The sequence below is a fragment of the Biomphalaria glabrata genome, chromosome 5 (assembly GCF_947242115.1).
Source record: "Biomphalaria glabrata chromosome 5, xgBioGlab47.1, whole genome shotgun sequence".
NCBI classification, from domain to species: Eukaryota; Metazoa; Mollusca; class Gastropoda; family Planorbidae; genus Biomphalaria; species Biomphalaria glabrata.
In genome coordinates this window covers 52,053,760-52,074,346 of record NC_074715.1, presented here as the reverse complement: position 1 = coordinate 52,074,346, position 20,587 = coordinate 52,053,760, and the positions used below count along the sequence as shown (strand labels likewise).

At 33.0% G+C, this 20,587-nt stretch overlaps 2 protein-coding genes across 5 annotated transcripts in view; one reads left to right on the top strand and one right to left on the bottom strand.

The window, feature by feature from the left end:
* Positions 1-573: 573 nt before the first annotated feature.
* On the top strand, positions 574-6,402 carry LOC106067401 (ribonucleoside-diphosphate reductase subunit M2 B-like). 2 transcript variants are annotated; one of them, XM_056029549.1, is made up of 8 exons: positions 574-743; positions 1,409-1,468; positions 2,416-2,460; positions 3,359-3,634; positions 3,816-3,949; positions 4,659-4,887; positions 5,190-5,408; positions 5,880-6,402. In XM_056029549.1, the coding sequence occupies exons 1-8, from the start codon at positions 669-671 to the stop codon at positions 6,033-6,035; spliced, it is 1,194 nt and encodes a 397-aa protein (XP_055885524.1). In that variant the 5' UTR covers positions 574-668; the 3' UTR covers positions 6,036-6,402. The 2 variants fall into 2 exon arrangements, with proteins under 2 accessions (XP_055885524.1, XP_055885525.1); XM_056029550.1 differs by lacking the exon at positions 2,416-2,460.
* A 3,618-nt stretch (positions 6,403-10,020) lies between these two features.
* LOC106067402 (probable E3 ubiquitin-protein ligase RNF144A-A) overlaps positions 10,021-20,587 on the bottom strand; it is a 31,737-nt gene continuing 21,170 nt past the window's right edge. For all 3 annotated transcript variants that reach the window (XM_056029552.1, XM_056029553.1, XM_056029551.1), the window contains 8 exons: positions 19,510-19,649; positions 16,683-16,787; positions 15,501-15,561; positions 15,250-15,383; positions 14,390-14,484; positions 13,336-13,480; positions 12,492-12,581; positions 10,021-12,238 (listed from right to left, as the gene is read on the bottom strand). In XM_056029552.1, the coding sequence (XP_055885527.1) occupies positions 12,095-12,238; positions 12,492-12,581; positions 13,336-13,480; positions 14,390-14,484; positions 15,250-15,383; positions 15,501-15,561; positions 16,683-16,787; positions 19,510-19,647 (912 nt within the window). In that variant the 5' untranslated portion in view covers positions 19,648-19,649 and the 3' untranslated portion in view covers positions 10,021-12,094. The remainder of the gene's footprint in view (positions 12,239-12,491; positions 12,582-13,335; positions 13,481-14,389; positions 14,485-15,249; positions 15,384-15,500; positions 15,562-16,682; positions 16,788-19,509; positions 19,650-20,587) is intronic.

Here is a 20,587-nt window from a genome sequence, read left to right as displayed (position 1 = left end):
TTTTTTTAAATTTAATAGTACACAAAAATACTTGATTTCTTGGCTTTTATTTTTTAAAAATACAATATTTTTAAAAAGCAAACTTTAGCCTGCATATAAACATTTAGATATAGCAAATATTACTTATCATTACTTAAGTCATACTCGACCAGAAGTAACTCTGATCACCTTGTTACCTAGATTTCTTTATTATGAAAATTGTCAAAGAAATAGCAGCAATAATGTTGCGAATCACTATTTTGGCAATTCTTCTTTGTCTTGACCTTTTACATATTCATCAATATTATTATATATTATTTTTTTTAAAAATAGTAATTTCTCGTAAGATGTTTTAGGTGACGTATTGATTTGTACAATATACAATTTATATAACACTAGTGAAAAAAAACAACATTTTTCTGCATTATGTAAGGTCGGCTAATTCATCGAAATGGAAAAATACTATACAAATTTATCAGCGAATGAAATTGTTGCAAACATCCTTGACCTTTACGTTAAGCCAATGGGCCAATCGTCTTATTTTACCCGCGAAACATAATTCGAGTTTCCCGTACTTTTTCAGAAAGAGCGTCAACTTCACAGAAAGAATCAATATCAGAACATTTGCGCCCAAGTCGTTCTCGCAGACGGTCGTATTTTTTCTGTCCTTCTCCTTACATTTATTAACAATGAATAAAATTTTATCCTCAAATGAAAATGAACTTAATAAAATGAAAAATATGAAGATAAACGACGAAAACGAGGTTAGTACATTCTTAAATCTAGAATTAGAATAGATTTAGTCTACTTGTCATTCTTATTAAAACTAAAAGTTTTATAAATTATCATATGATGACTGACTTGTTCAATTAGTCAAGACTCAAATTAGTGATTAGTCACACTAGATCTCTATTTGAATATTTCTAGACTAGATCAGTATACTCTGTCTCTAGATCTATACTGTCACTAAAATTAAATTAATCTAGATATTTATAACAGATTCTAGATCTAGATTAAACTCAGATTTTTCTTTTTAAAATGGGTGTGGTTACAGACATGAGAATGTTGAATAAGTCTGATGCAATATTGCCATGAAATAGATCTATCAATTATATGAATATTGATTTTTATTTTTCATACCAGTTAGAATCTAGTCTTGTTTAGGCTTAGATTTGCCCTAGGCTAGGACTAAGCTAGTACTTGTAGACCTAGAATCATTAGAATGACCTAGATGACCTACGTCACCTAGTCATCTAGTGAAGTGACTACTCTAGTTACTAAAGACTAAATAGTATTATTATATTACTAGATCTATGATAATCTATCTACTAGGTCTAGTAGGTTAGATTTACATTTAGATCTAGGTGAGTTCATGATAGTTTCAATGATTTCAATATTTTCAATGCATTTATTTATTTTTTTTGTTTAGAGTTCTATGAAACAAAATCATATTACACCACGAAAACCACTCGGAACAAGTATATTGCAGGTAATTTTTAAATTTATATTTAATATTACATCCATCGTAAGTCGAGTAGTCTAGACCTAGCTAGATCTATATCTAGATTATACATGTTCTATTCTATAATTCTAGAATAATCTAGTCAATCAAGAGACAAGACTAAGGACATCACACAGACACAGATCTAGACTTGTTAATATTTTTCATATCATGAATCAAAACTGACTGCTTTTACTAACACATAGAATCTAGAGTCTACACTTACACACATAATGCTTTAAAAAAATTCTTTTAATCTACATACACTAGTGACTAGTCTGCTAGTTAGATTCTGGATTATTCTAGATCTAGAATCTACATCAAATCCTATAGATTAGATTAGTATAGACTCTAGATCTAATCCATTTTAAATGGCTTTTTTTTTAAAGATCTTATATTGTAGCCATCTATTTTTTTTCCATTTCGGTAATGTCAATGTTCTCCTGGAACATGTCTTATAGCTAACTATGCTGTGCTGTGGTCTGTTAAAGGGTAAAATTGTAATTGAATTGTGTTGGGATAGCTTATAGGCTATCATTTTTCTTGAGTAAGGGGTCATCTTGGGATAATGTTATTCTAACTTTTTTAAACTACTTGACAGTGATATTTCTGGCTGCTTTAGTGACAATTTAGTCATTAAAATCCTATTTAGGCAACTTGAAACAATCAATTTTTGAGTTTGTCTTGTTCTTAAATTTAAAAGAAAAATGGTTTGTCTAATTATTTGGCAGTTGCAATTAAATATTAGCCAGCTTTAAAAAAAAAGCTTTTTTAAATGTTTTGTAGTCATTTATCTTATTTAGGCAACTCGAAAGCAATTGACGTTCGCCTTGCACTTAAATTTTTAGAAACTCTAGTTTGTCATCTAATTATTTGGCATTAAAGTTTAAAAACAAAAATCTTTAAAAAGTTCTTTTTTTTCTTTATCTTTTTAGAATTCTAATTTGAATATAAACGATCTGGATAAACCACTCAAAGAGGTAATGAAAGATATTTTGATATTGTTTCACTTGAAATCACACAATTAAATGTTATGTTTGGGCTGGATGTGGCAAAATATATAGATCAGTTAGGACTGCACACATGAAATACTGCACTCCTCAGACTGAAAGACATGCATATTATTATAATAGATGTCAAAATGATCTCTATAAGACGTCTAGATCTAGTAGTGAATAGGTCTAAGTCTAATGATATTAAGTACTAAATTATAAATAAAAAATGTCATGTGTCCAGCATACTTCAGTCACAGGCCTGTCAGGTTTAACTGTTAACCATTCACAGCCAGTTAATTTCATTTTGAATCTCCCCACGATTTTAAATAGATGAAAAGAATAATTTAATATTACATCTATTAAAATGATCTATGAATTCTAGATCTAGACTAGATTTAGATCTAGATCATTTCTTTTGATTTGTCCTAGACAAAATACAATGTCACCAACATTCTTATTGCAGCACTTATGACTTATCTTGTCACTTATGGAATATTTAGATCTAGATTGACTTTAGATCGCTTGATTTTGGTCATATATTGTACATTAATTTTTTTCCTTTAACCCTCATCTATTAAAAGAACTGGTTGAAATTATAATAAAATTATATTACAATAAAAATGCGAATAGATTTTTTTTTTTTTACTTAACATATGCTAGACACAAATCTATATATATAGGTCTGTGATTTGACCTTATTGATGTTGATGTAAAAAACTTTGAGTCGGAAATTAATGAGATGTTATGAAAGATTTAGTCGCATGTTCTGCGAATGATTTATATTTATTACATTATGCTGGAGTATTTTCACAAATATTTGAAAAACTTTTTAGTACTGTGTCCTCCGTTTTTATTGAAATTTGGTTATAACTTCTGCCCACAGTCTTCCCAGCTGACAAAAACAGAAATTCGCAAAAGAGAGGCCCAGGAAGAGCCTCTGTTAAAAGAAAACCCCGGGCGATTTGTTTTATTCCCAATTCAGTACCATGACATTTGGCAGATGTACAAAAAAGCTGAAGCATCATTCTGGACAGCAGAAGAGGTGGACTTGTCTAAAGATCTTGATCACTGGGAGAAGTTGAAACCAGAAGAAAAGCATTTTATCTCACACGTACTGGCATTCTTTGCTGCAAGTGATGGAATAGTGAATGAAAATTTGGTATGTCAGCAGTTTTTATTTTTATGTTGATTCTAGATCTAATAGTATTATACTTATAGATCATTAGATGTCATGAAATTTTAACTAGTCTTGATCTAGATCTGATTTTTTTCATTAATGGAAATCAGAATCTCTTGTAAAGTGTTTGATATAAAATGTTATCCATATGTAACTTAAACAGGTTGAAAGATTTAGTAAAGAAGTTCAGGTGACAGAAGCTCGTTGTTTCTATGGTTTTCAAATTGCCATGGAGAATGTTCACAGTGAAATGTACAGCTTATTAATTGATACATACATTAAGGATTCCACTGAAAGGTTGGTGGAATTTATCTTACTTTGAAAATGTAATTTCTTCAAATGAAAAGATGTAATTTACTTTGGATGTTAAAAACTAATGTATTTAACTACCTTGAACATTAATTTACATCTTAAAAAAAGAAAATGTTACCATACCCCAATATAACTTTAGCTGACACTATTAAGCAAAAATTGTAGTTGAGATATGCTGGAACCATGAACTGCGCCATGACCTGTGGCTTAATCTAAAGTAAAGGAGGGGTGTATTTTAAAGTTTACTTGTTTTTTTTTTTTTTTTTTTGTGTTTGTTATAATTGTTTCCATTGCCGGAATTGAAAATATATTAAAAGGCCACAATGGATGAGTTTTACTGTGATCGTGGAGATATGTATCATAGCAAATTACTATATATTTTGAATCTTTATCTTGCTCTATTAATTAAAGGATGTTTTTTACATTTGGTAAGCATGGTCGAGAGGCCAAGTGCGCTTGGGCTTAGCTTGGCTTGGCTACCTAGATGGGGGCTTGAGGTTCGACACCTACCGACTCGGGCAGAGTTGTTTACTGAGCTGCCTAAAGGCAGCATGGAAAACCAACTCCCAGACGACACACACACACACACCCCTCTATATAAAAAAGCTATAATAGTAATAACAATAATAAAAATTTTGTAAATATATATTGCACACAGTCTATACTGTAGTCTTTTTTTTTTTTTACTGTACAGGTCTTTTTTGTTTAACGCCATTGAGACGCTGCCCTGTGTTACTAAGAAAGCTGATTGGGCCATGAAGTGGATTGGGGATCATGAACACCCCTACAGTGAGAGGGTTGTGGCTTTTGCTGCTGTGGAAGGCATATTTTTCTCTGGCTCGTTTGCTGCCATTTTCTGGTTGAAGAAGAGGGGCATAATGCCAGGCCTAACATTTAGCAATGAGCTTATCAGTCGTGATGAGGTAACTATTGAATATACATTTACATATTGCAAACTAACTGCATTAAATGGAATTTTTTTTTTTTTTTTTTTTTTTTTTTTTTTTTTTTTTTCAATGGCAATTTTGCTTCCTATAATTTTTTTTTTTTTTTTTTTAATTCTAAAACCTATTTATAATTTTGTTGTATAGTTATGTGGAAGTAGTTTCTCTTGCAATGTATACATGGCTTACAGAATATTTACTTGTGAACTAGACTTTTAAATATTTCTCATTAGTACGTCATGTTACTATTCTTATAAATTTTACCAATGATCTGTTTGCAGGGTTTGCACTGTGACTTTGCTTGCTTGATGTTTAGACATTTAGTGAACAAACCTTCTCAGGCCAGAATTTACGAGATCATCACAGATGCTGTAACCATTGAGCAAGAGTTTCTTACAGATGCCTTACCCGTCAATTTGATTGGAATGAACTGTGAACTGATGAGGAAATATATTGAATTTGTGGCCGACAGACTGCTGGTAGAATTAGGATGTGAAAAGGTAAGGCCACTGGTTCTAGTAGAAATAATCAGAAATGTCATCTCTGCTTGTTTATAGCCATTGTAATTACTCACTGGATAAATGATGATTCAATAATTTTTTAATTAAGAAAACTAAATCTCAACCTTTGCATTGTAGCTATACCCAAAATTGGGGAATGCTTCTGGAGTCACCTTGAGAGCCTGCCATTACTTAGTACACATCCACATAATAGAAGAGGGACGGGTGCAGAGATATATTCGCAACATAGTTCTGATGGTTGAGAATGTCTACTACAGTTTTTAAGAAATTTCTTTAATATTGCTCACTGACAAGACTTGGGTTCTGATATGCTCATTTTGCTTTTGTTTAAACACAGCCTGGCATATTTTCACCAGAGAAAGTGATGTCTTGGTAACCAAAACTAGAATAGTGATTTTTTAACAGCTTACGTTATTTTATTCCCTACTTAAAATCTTCATTTATTTTCAGTTTTATCGTTCTGAAAATCCATTTGACTTCATGGAGCACATATCATTGGAAGGAAAGACAAATTTCTTTGAAAAGAAAGTTGGTGAATATCAGAAGATGGGGGTAATGAACAAATCGCCAACTAGCCATCAGTTCTCTACAGATGAAGACTTTTAAAAACATTGTTTCTTGTATCTCAGGATGTTGTTTAAACTATTTTAAAAGGAGGGGGGATAAAATACATTTTGTTCTGCATTTCCTTGTATGCTGGCATTACTCATGTTTGACTGTAAATACATCATCCAATTCATTCGAAGGTATTTAACTGTTGTAAGTGTACATGTAGTTAAGTTTTATTTCTGCTTGTTTTAGCCCTTTTTTTTTTTTTACCTTGTGCAATTGGTTATTATGCTATTTCATCTGTCATTTCAAATATTTTTTACATACACATATATATAATGTTACTTTTAAAAATTAGCATTTTTAAACCTCTGGACTGCCCTGTAAATAATTTCTAATTTATTAAAATGTGATAAAATATTAATATTGTATTTTTTTTTTTTAATCATTTTCATTTTGGCAGTGACATGGGCCCGACCTTCCAACAATGTTTAAGATGTTATTTTAAAAAAAAAAATATCCAGTTGAATGTACACCTGAAGCATACATTATGTATATTATTCTGGAATAAAATAATTTTGTGTTGATAATGGAGGGGGATATGACCATTAGGCCTTACTTTTTTTTAAATTAGATTTTATGTGTACCTGCAGGTACTTGAAAAATAAATATTCCAGTGATTTCACTCACAATTTTAGAACCTGGTGAAAAGATAAAAAGTCATGAGATAAATTTGCAATTTCTTCAAGTGATAGGAACAAAGTATGAAGATGCAATTTTAAACATTCCAAAATAATTGGGTGATCAATTAATCAAATTTTTCATTTTAGCTGATTGTGTAATATCTTGAATAGTCAAATGGCACCTGCGTTTTTTTTTTGTTCTTCATATTGATGAAATTTTTAAAAAATTTGCCTCAGCTTAAAACAAATTAGAACAAGTACAAAGATCAATAAGTGACATGACACTTCAGGACAGAAGAATAAAACTGAACCATAATTTACATAGAAAAACAAAACCTAATGAAATACTCTAGATTGAGGCAAATTTCTTATTCCATGTGCTAGAACTAAGAACAATGTGTAATCAGTGCTGCTTAGTCCCATTATATGAGAATGAAATGGGTTGCCTCAATCAGCCAGGAAAACTGGCTAAAGTTTAAGTTAGATTAAGTAATTAACACATGAAATGCAGATTATCTTATTTGAAGTAATGTATAAGATAAAATCTGAGATAAATGCAAAATCTTCAATATTTCACAATTCTGTGGACTTTACTTTTTCTTATGAAAGACATCTTTTTTTTATTGGTCACTCTCCATCTGGTGCGGTCTAAAGCTATGTCTTCCCAATGGTCAGTATTGATGTTCACTGATTTGAGGTCACGTTTTATTACATCTATGTAACGGAGGTGGAGGCGGCCAGTTGCAAGTTGTCTGTAGAAGATGACTCAGGATGCGATTGTCCTCCATCTGGTGAACATGTCCAAGCCAGCGCAAGCGGCATTTTCTGAGGGCTCCTCAGGCCAAGAATTTGTGAAAACCAGAAGCTTACTACAGTAACCAAAATGGAAGTCTACACGGCATGCTTTATGAGTACACTACTGTATGGCAGTAAATCATGGACCACCTATGCAAAGCAAGAGATAAAAACTAAACTCATTCCATTTGCGATGTACTGGTTTTACATTTAAGTAAAAGTGGGATGTCTTAATGTATAATCCAGTTTAAGTAAATAACTTTTGAGAATCTCAACATATCCAGATACTTTGCATTGCTCCAACTATTGTATTAAAAATTCTTTTTAGACCTTTTTGAAATTCATGATAACTAATCCAACACCTATCAACTTTTGCACAAGTGTGCTACCCTAACACTAACAACTCTGACCTTTGTTTTCTGATTATGGAAATACAAAGATTGTTATGTGTTGGGAAATACTATATGAAACTGGTCTAGTTCAGGGGTAGGCAACATTTTTCTATCGAGGGCCGCATCAGAAAAATTTCGGGACTGGCAGGCCGCATAAATATAATATGTACATACAATGTATAAAGATATACTATAGCTAAGTGTATAAAAGCTTTTAATTCATATTTATACTGTATTTTACATTTACATATCATTTTCTTACACTCCCAATTGAGAAATTACAACAAGGGTTAACAATATCTTATACTATTTTTACAAATATTTGTTATTGTCCATTTACATCCCATGATTTCACTACACATGCACAGTTGTACTTAATTTGAATTATTTTACTGTTCACACCTGTGCAGTTTCAGAACTGTGGAACCAGCTTTCTAGTTGTTATCAAAGTACAGTCAGTCATCAACAGCCTGTTCTTACACTTATTTATTTTCAAACAAAAAAATAATTGCTCACAGATGTATGTGGACCCAAATAATGTGAAAGTTTAGCAGCTAAGTTTTTTAAAGTCTGGAAATACAGCTTCTGGCAACCATAAAACACCAAGAAAAGAGCTGACTTGAGCTTCTCTTTCAGGTAATAATTTGTTTGGTGGTATGTCTCCTGCAGCTGAATTAGTTTCTGCACTAAAATGATGAGCTGAGGCTATTGATTCCAAGTTCTTGATGTCTTAAAATTTGCTTTCAAATCCACAATCAAAGAACAAAAAAAAAAGTTGTGTACTTTTCAACCATTTCATTAGTTTCAACTTTCAGCAAAGGAAAATACAAAGCCTTTTTTCACTTGCTTGCCTGAAGAAATGGGAAAGCTTTGTTTGAAAAGATTAGCATGCACAAACAACCCGTGGAAAACACGAAGTGTGTCTTCCACTATTCATCAGAAATATAACTAACAAATTCACAAGTTCAAGGAATGATATCCCACATTCTTCTCAATACCTGGCTCATGGTACCGAAATTTGGCATGATTTCTTTCCAAATCTTCAAGTACTACTCGGAACTGCCTGTGGTTAAGACCTTAAGCTTCATATGGATGTGGTCATTAATAATTTATAATCAGCTTTGTACAAACTTTCCGTATACAGTTCATGGTTAGGATATTATTTCATTTAGCACGGACTCCATCAGATGTTACACTTGCCATCTTGTTGCATGCCAACCCAACACAGTTCTTCACAGCATTGAATAAATGCTGGCCTGAATTTGTGTTTTTGACTGAATGTTTTGAAATATAGCCAATAAGAATAATCTTTGTTTACTATTTACATTTTAGAATGACATGTAGAGACAATGTTTCTTTAACCATTTCATCATAGTGATAAGAATAATAATTTATATAGATATTTAGAATTATTTATTTTCAATATATTTGAATTTTTAATACGGTATGTATAATCTGTGGGCACACCTGATTTCTGTAGGTGTTCGCAGGTCGTAATTTGCCCACCCATGGTCTAGTTTAAAGTCAATTCATATTTTAAAAACATCATGACATATTGAATCAATTTCGTTTTGTTTTTTTTACATTTTAAGATGGAAATGACTATGTTAGTGAAAATGTCAAATTGGCAAGTATTTTACATTTAAATTAGCAATATTACATTTTGTGTGAAATTTTAATAATTATTACACAACATGGTGGGCTAGATTAAACTGCCCACAGGCAGTCCGTAGTTTGCCCATCTCTGTTCTAGGAGATGAGGATTTGTTTCAATCTTCGTTAAATTCCTTGGCATTTAGTGTAGGCAGGGTGTTTCCTCAGGCTTTTAAAAAATATATAAATATATAGTCCCCGTATTTTAAGGGAGTTTTCGGTCTTTGCAATTTTCTCCAATACTGACATAAAAGGAAACATCTAGGTCTGAAGACTGTAACCGGAATATCCATGGGACAAGGTGGGGTTGAACAACTGAAGAAAACAGCACACTTTTTTTCCTTGGCACAGTCTGCAAAAGAGCTCACAGCTCAGAAGCAATAAAGCTGGCTAGAAGAAGTTTCAATCTTCGAGAAGGGGGAACCCACTAGTTACCTGATCATATGAGTGCAGTTTTACAATTAACTGCTAGAATTATTTTGATAGAGATAAAATCATGTCTATGAGAACACAGTCTACTGTGGTTTATATCTTTTATTTTCAACTGAACACAAGCACAAGGCACACTGCCTGCAATAAAATGAAGTTTATAATTGAATATTTACATAATGTAAACAAATATAGATTTTTTTTTTTAAACTATCTACAGAAAAATAAAAAGCTAAAATATCCAGCTTCAAAAAAAAAATTTCTTCAAGTGATGACTTAGATAATTAACTAATAAAATAAAAGGTTGAAGAAATGTAGCATGTAATTTTTTTGCTAATTATTAACAATTAATGTCATCAGACAGAACCACACTGTATACAGTTCTCTCATCACTTGTGTACAAAACAGTCTTCAATTTAGTAACGGTAAACCAAAATATGTTCAGAAAAAAAAAATTGAAAATCCTCAAAAGAGGAATCGAAACCCCACCCTCTTGTGAGTACAATGAAATCAAAAACAGTTTTTTATCACAGCAGGTTCATTTGTTAAAATGTTTGTTAGAAGTATTGCAATAGCATTCAATGCTAACATGTAGTCAGATAAAAGAAACAATTCATAATCATTTGAAATGATCTAGATTATGAAAGATAATCAAGCAGAACCAGAGGCTTAGGCCACTCTATTTTTCTCAGATAAATGTCTGGATATTGTATTCCTTCACCATTAGTACAGACTTGTTAGTACTTATAGTATGGAATCTATTACAAATCCTACACCACAACTGCTCAACTGAAATAGACCTTATATTCTCTAGTTTACTCGACTTATTTTTTGTGGAGACCAAAGGAGTGCTAGACTGAACCACATCTATCCAGGGAATCTAAAATATTAGTTAAAAAGAAAAACCGGAGCATACATTTGTGGCACAAGCTTTGCATTTTTTTAAAAATTAATTTAATGGACCTTATTCACCAATCGTAAACAAACAACATTTAGCCACATGATTCTATATATCTTCTATACAAATTATGTAATCCATAAAGGCTGTCACATGATACATATTTTTCATTGTTTTTTCAATATTATGATGTGGCTAAATGTGTTTATTTACAATTGGTGAATGAGGTCCATTGACTACATTTTATGCTCTCTACAAAATAAAAAAAGGTTATACAAGTGTAAAAAAAAATAATTCCCCAGTACAAACTAAAATATATATACTATATTTAAGAAAATGAGTATACATCAACTTTTACCATTAAAAAAAAAATGTACGTTGAAATATGATCATTGCAATGGAGTTATGTCATGTTCAAACCTAAAGGAATGAGATCCAAGGGTGTACATAGAAACTTGCTTGACTGACAAGAGAATGTTCTGTGAATGTTCAGATCAAATACATGCCACTGACAAAGATGAATGAATGGCACAGCCAAACAGGTAAAAAAAAAAAAATATAACATGGCAACTATTTGGCATAAAGTTGACTGAAAAAGTGGCTCAATGCAAACAAAAATATATATATCACTAAATAAAAATATAAACAATTATTGAAAAGCATTTTCAAAACAGTTGAGTTTCAAGGAAGCATTGAATTATCTATTTATGATTTGATTGTATTCTTTTTACTTAGAGTAACTTAGAAATGATTCTTTTATAACTTGCCAATGTATTGAATAGCCCTGCCATGAGTTGAGTAAAACTTAAAAAAAAAAAAAAAAAGCTCGAGGTAACCGAGAAATATGAACAGAGAAATAGCCGATGGAGGGTAGTCTAAAGTTCCAAAAACCCAGAGGTTAATATCCTAAAGCAGAATGAAAGAGCTCTCATATGATTAATGCCTTGTCAGTCACTGACAGTTGATGATGACCTAGAGATATGTTGGCCAGCTAAATACAGCCCTGTTTTTGAGTTATCCCATCCTTACGGGATGGTAAGTCCAATGTTCTAAGCAGTCTGGTACATCATGATTATCTATTCCTCTTGTCAAGAAGCAATGAAAAAATTATTCCTGACAGCAAACTTCAACCTTTAACAGCAGCTTGGTGTTCTTTCAATCCTCAATTCATTATCTCAACAACAGCAGTCTTGTAACATGACACAGCCAGCTGGTCTCTCCGTCAAGAAACACTTCTTTTTGTACGTTAGAGAGTAGATTGTTTTGTTAATTTGAAAACCCATCTCCTTCCTCCTCGTCACAGCAGCGACAAATTTTGCACTTGCAGCAAAGAATACAAGGCGCAGCCAACAGCAGGAAAGGGGAGGCGACCAGCAGCAAGACACCAAAACCAGCAAAGATTCCAACCACCTGGGGAAAAATTTAAATAAAAAGTATAATAATTTTCTCATGAAAAATGATATCACTTAAAAAAAAAAGCATTTTAAACAGTCATGTACAGAAATGGTACTTATGGATCTTTGAATTCTCAATTTATTTTAAAATTCTGAGCATCTTGAGAATGATTAGCACCTTTGATTTTATATTATCTGAGTTTCTATCTATTTGATGGAAGCCTGTCGCTGTTAGCTAAGAGAAACAGGGATACAACCAAATATCTAACCTGAGTTCTGTGCCAAATCACTGACGCTCTAGAATGTCCCAGTTTGTTCTTACATGGACCTTTGTCGTAATGTCTCAGCAAAAAATCATCCTGGAAGAGAAATGTTAGACATCTGCATGACACAGTAATAGGTCAGGTGTACAAAGAGACAAGTCAGATTACCAGTTGATTGTAAGGTCTAAATGTGTACATCTCCCTTATTAGTTTTACACTCTTCTTGTACTAATGGCCATGTGGCTAGCATGAGTTTTGGTGATATGGCCAACACGTTCTCATCAAGAATAATTGTGCTAGTAGATTTTAAGGGGGTTTTTTTTGTAGAAGAAAAGTTTTAGGTTTTAAACAGCTAGGTGTGATTAACTTTCCAGTTGATTAATTTTGTGAACTTTTCTTTGGGATTTTACTTCTCGGGAGATGATATTTCCCCTTTGCAACTTTTATTGTGACCAAAAAGGCCAATCCTTGATACACAGCTGCCGTCACAGGTTGGGCATCTGTTATCACCAGGAGTTGCATTTTTACCCTTCTTTCTACTACTTTTACATTGGTTGTTATACTATATAATGTTATAACTACATTCACAAGTTGATTTGTTTTTGTTGATAGTGCATCATCATGCTCTTAGAAAATTGTACCTCAACTAGTATGTGTAGTCATGTTACTGGACAGTAGCCTGCAATGAAAACCCCCTAGACATCCCTGCACAATCAACCCTATAGCAGTCATATATATATATATATATATATATATATATAAATAAATATATATATATAAATAGGTAGTTTGTGGCAGAGACAATGAATAAATAGTGGGAGCTGATAGATGCCAGGGAGATAAAGCTTACATCAAGAGACTGAAGACAGTACCAACAGAACACATGCTTGCATCTCTTGCACATCATCTGAGCACAGCCATCATTGCGTTCAATGGGAACATGACACACGGGACATCTCTTAATTTTTGCATCATCACTGTTGTGGAAAGGAATTCTGGAGAAAAAAATATTTAAGTTTTATTTGTGGGGAAAATCTTGTCAACAATTCTTTACATTCTAAACAACCAAGTATTCCTGGCAATCAGAAGGCTTTAAGAAGCGAACTAGAATTGTGAAGTAGCATAAATACATTTGATTGGAATGATGAAAAGAAAGAAAAAAAAAAGACATGTAGTAATCTAGAATATGTAACTCTTCAGAGGAAAAATATTTTACAGAATAATCAGAGAACATTTTTATTAACCTGTATGAATACTTAAAAAATAAAATTTGTAGCTAGTATTTCAATTTGCTTGAAAAAATTCAGTTATTCACACAAATGTTTTAGCAGCCATCCAAGCAACACAACTTTAACAATTTTCAAAAAAAAATAGCAATCTTGACACGTAGTCTGATTGACTCTCAAGTTGTATTTGCACCTTGTTTTTCATGTTCTGTCGTCCATTGACCTTGATGGCAAAGCCTAGCACCTGCACCTGACTAGTGGAAACCCTCTCTCTGCAGTGCAGTTTGATTAAAAAGCAAACCTTGAGTTAAGTTACATTGTCGAAACTGGCATCGTGATTCATAACACATCAATGACATTACTGATATAATAAATGTATTAAATTAATTTTTCTGTCCATTCTTCGCATTGGTATTTAAAGTAGAAAAAAAATCAGCCTCAAGTATTTGAACCTGAAGTAAAAAAAATCAAAACTATAACTAGTCTAATGAAGCCTGAGATTTTGTAACGGCTTGAAACGCTTCCAATTGTTGACCTTGTGTGAGATATAAGTCCATTTTGTTTATAACTTCTATGAGACATGAACTAAGATTGCCTAGAAGTGAGTGTTATATGTAATGAAATATTTCCTACAATAAAGCTTTCTAAAGTGACATTACACGCCAGGTCAACACTTACCCGAACTCTTCAATGGGACCTGAAGCAACAACTTCATCACAAGATTTAGGAGCGTGCCATTTGGTCTTACAGACAGAGCAAAACTGAAGACCACACTGAAGACGAAGACAAAAAAAAAAGTGTTTTTCAAAACAAAAGTGAATGAATTTCAGACGTAATTTCCATGCGAAAAACTTTCTTGGAAAATTGAAAAACATTGGAGGTGGGTGCCAGACTGGACAACAATTATAAGGGGGTGAAACTCAACTAGAAAAAATAATTGCATTTTTGTTAACACTTAAACAAAATGAGTGACTGTATCTAAATACCCACTCAAACATACTTGCATATTTCATATAGGTCTCTCTCTCTCCCTATACATATATATATATATATACAGGTCTCTCTCTCTCTCCCCATACATATATATATATATATATATACAGGGCTTTTTTTTTATGGTACGCACCGGTACATTTATTATAAAAATGGGGGGGTAATTACTGTGAAAAGAGAGGGGGCAGCACACCCTGAGCTAACCCAAGACCATTCGTTGTAGAATGGCCTCAACACTGACCTGCAACATCACAACATGTGGGCAGTTTAGATCAATAGCTTGTTGCCCCATCGTTCAAACCCGTGATGTGGCAACGAGCTATTGGTCTAAACTACTCACAGGTTGTGATGTTACAGGTCAGTGTTTAGGCCTTTTATAACAATTGGTCTCGGCTAACCGCACTGGGTGATGCCACTTGGGTAATTTTAGGCCAACTAGAAATAAGTCTAGAAAAAAAAAAATATGAGCTTATTCTCTAGCATAAATGTTGAAAGAAATACAAGACATACAAAATGAAAAGTTTCACAAGTTTAACATGGCTTACTGTTGGACACTGTACAGGTATGGATGTGGGTGCAGCAGCTCCGCCGCCAGCATGTGACTGGGAGGAGCAAACATGACAGACAGTCTCACAGCCAATCTCAGGGCAGAATGTTCTGTTGGGGTCAAGGTCAACCTCTGGAAAGAATGGAGTCACAGGTATTGAATTGCATTTAATTTTGATCATTGTAAAAAATAAAGTGAAACACAAAGAAACTAGAAAGACTAAAACCCAACAAAACTTAAAGCGCCTACCTCTTTGGAAATGTAATCTTTGAAACCTTTGAAATGTCTGTCTATCTACCAAATGTTCAATCTGTCATTACAAAGGTTAAAATAATCACTAACTTTTTCTATAAAGAGCATATAATTTTTTAAAAAATATAAAAAATGAATTTTCATCTGAGTTTTAAGTACCAATCATGAAAATGAAACAATAAAGCCTGATTGCTTACTATGAATGTCTAATTAAAAAATAAAATGTCTGCTTGCTTAATATGAATGTCAAGTAGACAATATCTTCTGTTGTACAGTACAGATTTTAAAATGATACTGGAGCAGATAAAATCTTTATTAGTACACTCCCCTTCCCCCTTTTCATATCATACAAAGATTCAGAAATACCAACCAGGGCATACTTTTGGCTACTGAATACCAACCAGGGCATACTTTTGGCTACTGAATACCAACCAGGGCATACTTTTGGCTACTGAATACCAACCAGGGCATACTTTTGGCTACTGAATACCAACCAGGGCATACTTTTGGCTACTGAATACCAACCATGGCATACTTTTGGCTACTGAATACCAACCAGGGCATACTTTTGGCTACTGAATACCAACCAAGGGCATACTTTTGGCTACTGAATACCAACCAAGGGCATACTTTTGGCTACTGAATACCAACCAGGGCATACTTTTGGCTACTGAATACCAACCAAGGGCCTACTTTTGGCTACTGAATACCAACCAGGGCATACTTTTGGCTACTGAATACCAACCAGGGCATACTTTTGGCTACTGAATACCAACCAAGGGCATACTTTTGGCTACTGAATACCAACCAGGGCATACTTTTGGCTACTGAATACCAACCAAGGGCATACTTTTGGCAACTGAATACCAACCAGGGCATACTTTTGGCTACTGAATACCAACCAGGGCATACTTTTGGAAACTGAATTTGATGACTGTTTATCTTATCTGTGCTCCTGGTGAATAACTTGTATTAGTTTTGTTTGTATGCATCTTTCCAATGTTCTTGGGACATTAGTTTAGTATTATCTTATACTTGAGAGTATCTGGTTGTAAGATCTTGTCAATACACCGTGAGATTACCATTAGCGGTATAAAAGTTGTTTTTGGTTATTGTACCATCCTCCATATGTAATATTCATTAACAAACAAACAAACAAACAAACCATACAGTACAAACCTCTTCTATATTTAGTTTCCCCTGTTTCTTACACTGTGCATCAGGACAAGTCAGGTCACCGACTAACCCTTCTGTTATCATCACACTCAAATACTGTTTCATACACTGGTGAAAGAATAGTCACACCCACATCAAAAACCTTAAACTATTAGAATCTACGCCATACTAATATGTGCTAAGGTTCTTTGCGATACTTATAACATGTACTATAATGTTGTTGTTTTTTTAATATTTATATCTTCTTCTTATCTTATTTAATACAGACGTTACTTCAAAAAAGAAGATAATTACGCGTCATGCATCTAGTCATGCATATTAACCAATGACCTAAATTCTGCTAAGTCACTGGTTTTCTTGGATAGCTCTGGCAACCCATTCCAAGCTCTTATAGCACTTGGGAAGAAGGAGCATTTGTACAAATTTGTCCTAACATATGGGATGAGGAACGTGCATTTATCTTTGTGTCTTTCTGAGTATTTATTAAGTTTTGTTTTTGTATTTGAAGATTATGGTTCAGAATTTTATGTATAATTGCTACTTTACTTCTATCCTGAAGGCTTTCTAAATTTAGTGATTTTACTAAAGGTGTTACTCTAGTGACTAGTCAAATGTGAATATTCGTTTGTTATGAATCTCACTGCTCTTTTTTGTGTCTGTTCCAGTTTCTTAATGTTTTCTTAAGTTGTGGGTCAGAAACAGAGGATGCATATTCTATTATTGGCCTAACCAACGTAAAGTAACATTTTAGTTTTATGTTCCTATTTGATTTATAGAAATTTCTTTTAATAAACCCTTAATATTGGGATTCCATGACAGTTTTTCATTTATTATCACACCTAAGTGTTACGTTTTCATATTGGATGAGACTCTTTAGACATGTAAACGACAAAATCACAGTTTATAAATACTTTAATCTTTATTAACACTGAAAACACTTTCTTGTTCATAGTCCTCCATTTCGGTTCTTCTTTCCTTTCAACACGCAATCGCACCATTTCACATTCACACTAAGATGCGCACGTAACACTAAGCATTATGCGTTTTTAGTTTGTGTTACTGGTGTACCATGAATAAAATAAGTGGAATTTATTTATTTTAGTTTTTTTATTACTCCTAATAACTGACATTTTCCTGGGTGGAAAGAATGCTCCAATTTGATTTCTGTAATTCATCTAATTCTCTTTCTAAAATGTCTGTATCTTGTGTTGTTTTTATTGTTCTATATATTATGCAATCGTCTGCAAATAATCTGACTTTTGTTCCTGAACTAATGCAATTAGGCAAGTCATTTATGTAAATTAAAAATAGTAGTGGACCTTAGACTGTTCCTTGAGGTACACCTGAGTTTACTTTTATTGGTATATATTTTTGGACATATAAACAAACACTATTGAGATAAAAAACAGATCACGTTATAAATTGCTGTAAAACAATAGCACCATGATGTGTGTTTTACAAAAATGAAAATACCATTTTTTTTAAATTTAAACATTGTTTTAAAAATGGTTTATAAATGTGTGCATATAATATGCATACTATTTTATTAAACAAAAAGAGTATGCTTTCAGAAGCTCAAAAGTATCACTTATTTGGAACATTGTAAGTGATGATAATATCAGATTTAAATAGCACTTTTTAATTTTTGGGATCTAAATGTGATAGATACACCGCACAAACACCATAGAAGCTTTTCCCAAATAAGGTTATTAAAAAATCTCCATTTCATTTGTATCGAATATTTCCAGTTAAACTCTAAAAGTTATAACAATCTTTTTTTTCTCAATAATGTGATTTGAAACTCTAGCATGGGAGAATTCTGTGGACAAAGTGTAAGATTAAATTGCTCTAAAATTGTTTTTAAAAAAAAAAAAAATACAACAGAACATTTTTTTTTTCTCTAAATGTTAGGAAAAGATTTTTATGCATAAATTTTGTTGTGTGCTTTGTTATGGTAAGTTGTGTGAGTCACATGACTTTGTGCTGGGGATTTATGTTTCGCCATAATCTGGTTAGGAATATTTTAACGGGACATGTAGTTTTGTCATTTCTCAATATATGTAATGCATTAGGGAATAAACTGTAGGTGTTGAGGTTTATGAATATGCATCATGATTATCTTCACCAGATGTTAGACTATACTATATATTGTTGAAAAGATCTACTGGACAAATAATGAATGGTATGTTTATTGGCTGGTAAGTAACCTGTATGAAACGTGTATGTTAATTTTTTAATGATTAACTCTCATTATCCTGAATGCACAGAATGATAAACTAGTAATTTGGTTACAATTTTTAATATCCTTAGTAAAAGGACTAACTGATGAGAGACAAATTTGTACAAATACTCCTTCTTCCCTAGTGCTATTAGAGCATGGCCAGGAAAACCAGGGACTTGGCAGAATTTAAGTCATTGGTTAATATGCATGACTAAATGCATGACGCATAGGATGTAATCATCTTCTTTTTTGAAAAAACGTCTGTATTATATAAGATAAGAAGATAAGTTAAATAAAACTGCTGTATATACAGAGATGGGAGAATATAAATAAAACTGCTATATATATAAAGAGATAGGAGAATATATTGAATGCAAATAAATGAAATGTAGCCAAATGAACATTGAGCTGTCAAATGTCATAGATTCATAATGCTTCACATTAACCATGAATCATACAGCAGGCTGTTTTCCAACACAAACTAGGTCATTGCATCAATAATACGTTTTTATTGAACCAAATACATCTTTAGCCATCTCTTAGATATATTCAGCTGTCCAGTGGGATGAATAAAACTAAATTTGACATTCAAACACATTAAGTTCTTACCATCTCACAAAATAGGCACTTGCAGTCCACCAGTTCATACATGTCTACCAGCGGCAGCTCTGACAAACAGAGTTTACACAAGATTAAAGGATCAATAGCTAGATCTACTGTGTTCTTGGACACACTGAATGTGGCCATCTCTGAAATGGACAATTTGTTAAAATTTAGATTATAATACAAGCTTAGACTATAATGTTTGCATTAAAGGAAAAAACACTGAGAAGTCAGTCTAAGAGAAGTCCGCCCTTATCAAAGTAGAAGTAAACTGAGTTAGTCCTAAACCACAAAGTCTACTTAACCAGTAAAAGTCTGATATAGTATAATTCTATAGAGTTTATATGGAGGCGCTGTGGCTGAGCGGTAAAGCGCTTGACTCCCGAACCGGGTCCCGCGTTTGAATCCTGGTGAAGACTAGGATCTATAATTTTGGGATCTTTGGGCGGCCCTGAGTCCACCCAGCTGTAATGGGTACCTGACATCAATTGGGGAAAAGCAAAGGCGGTTGGTCGTTGTGCTGGCCACAAGGTCTGGAAGGGGAACTTTACTTTTACTTTTATAGAGTTTATATGACGAAATGAAACAAATATTTTCTGTTTGTCTATGCACTAGACTCCTAATTTCAGTATTTTTATCACATGAAGGATGTCATCACACAAGATTAGAAGACATACCTAAATACAACACCAGAAAATATCATTAAGAAAAACTTAAAACAACAACAGCAGCTAATGAGCAGTGTAGACTAGATTGCATTAATGTAATCTAATCAAGCAACACCGGTCTTGGCGCTCCCCTTCAATGTGCCCTGTCGTATAGTCAGATGAAAATAAAAAGAATGAATACGAGAAGTGACCAAACTGTATTGATTTGAATCCTTGCTATTCCTGACCTCAATCAGCCCTATGGAAACTTGGGAATGGTAATCAAGGGAAGTAACAACATTTAGTTTGAAGTTCACCCGGGAGTCGTGTTTTGTTTTATAAAAAACAAGAAACAGTATCCCCCAATCAAATAACAATACCGGTTTTGCATTCAGACACAGAGTGCATTTACAACCCACCATTTTAAAAAAGAGCCC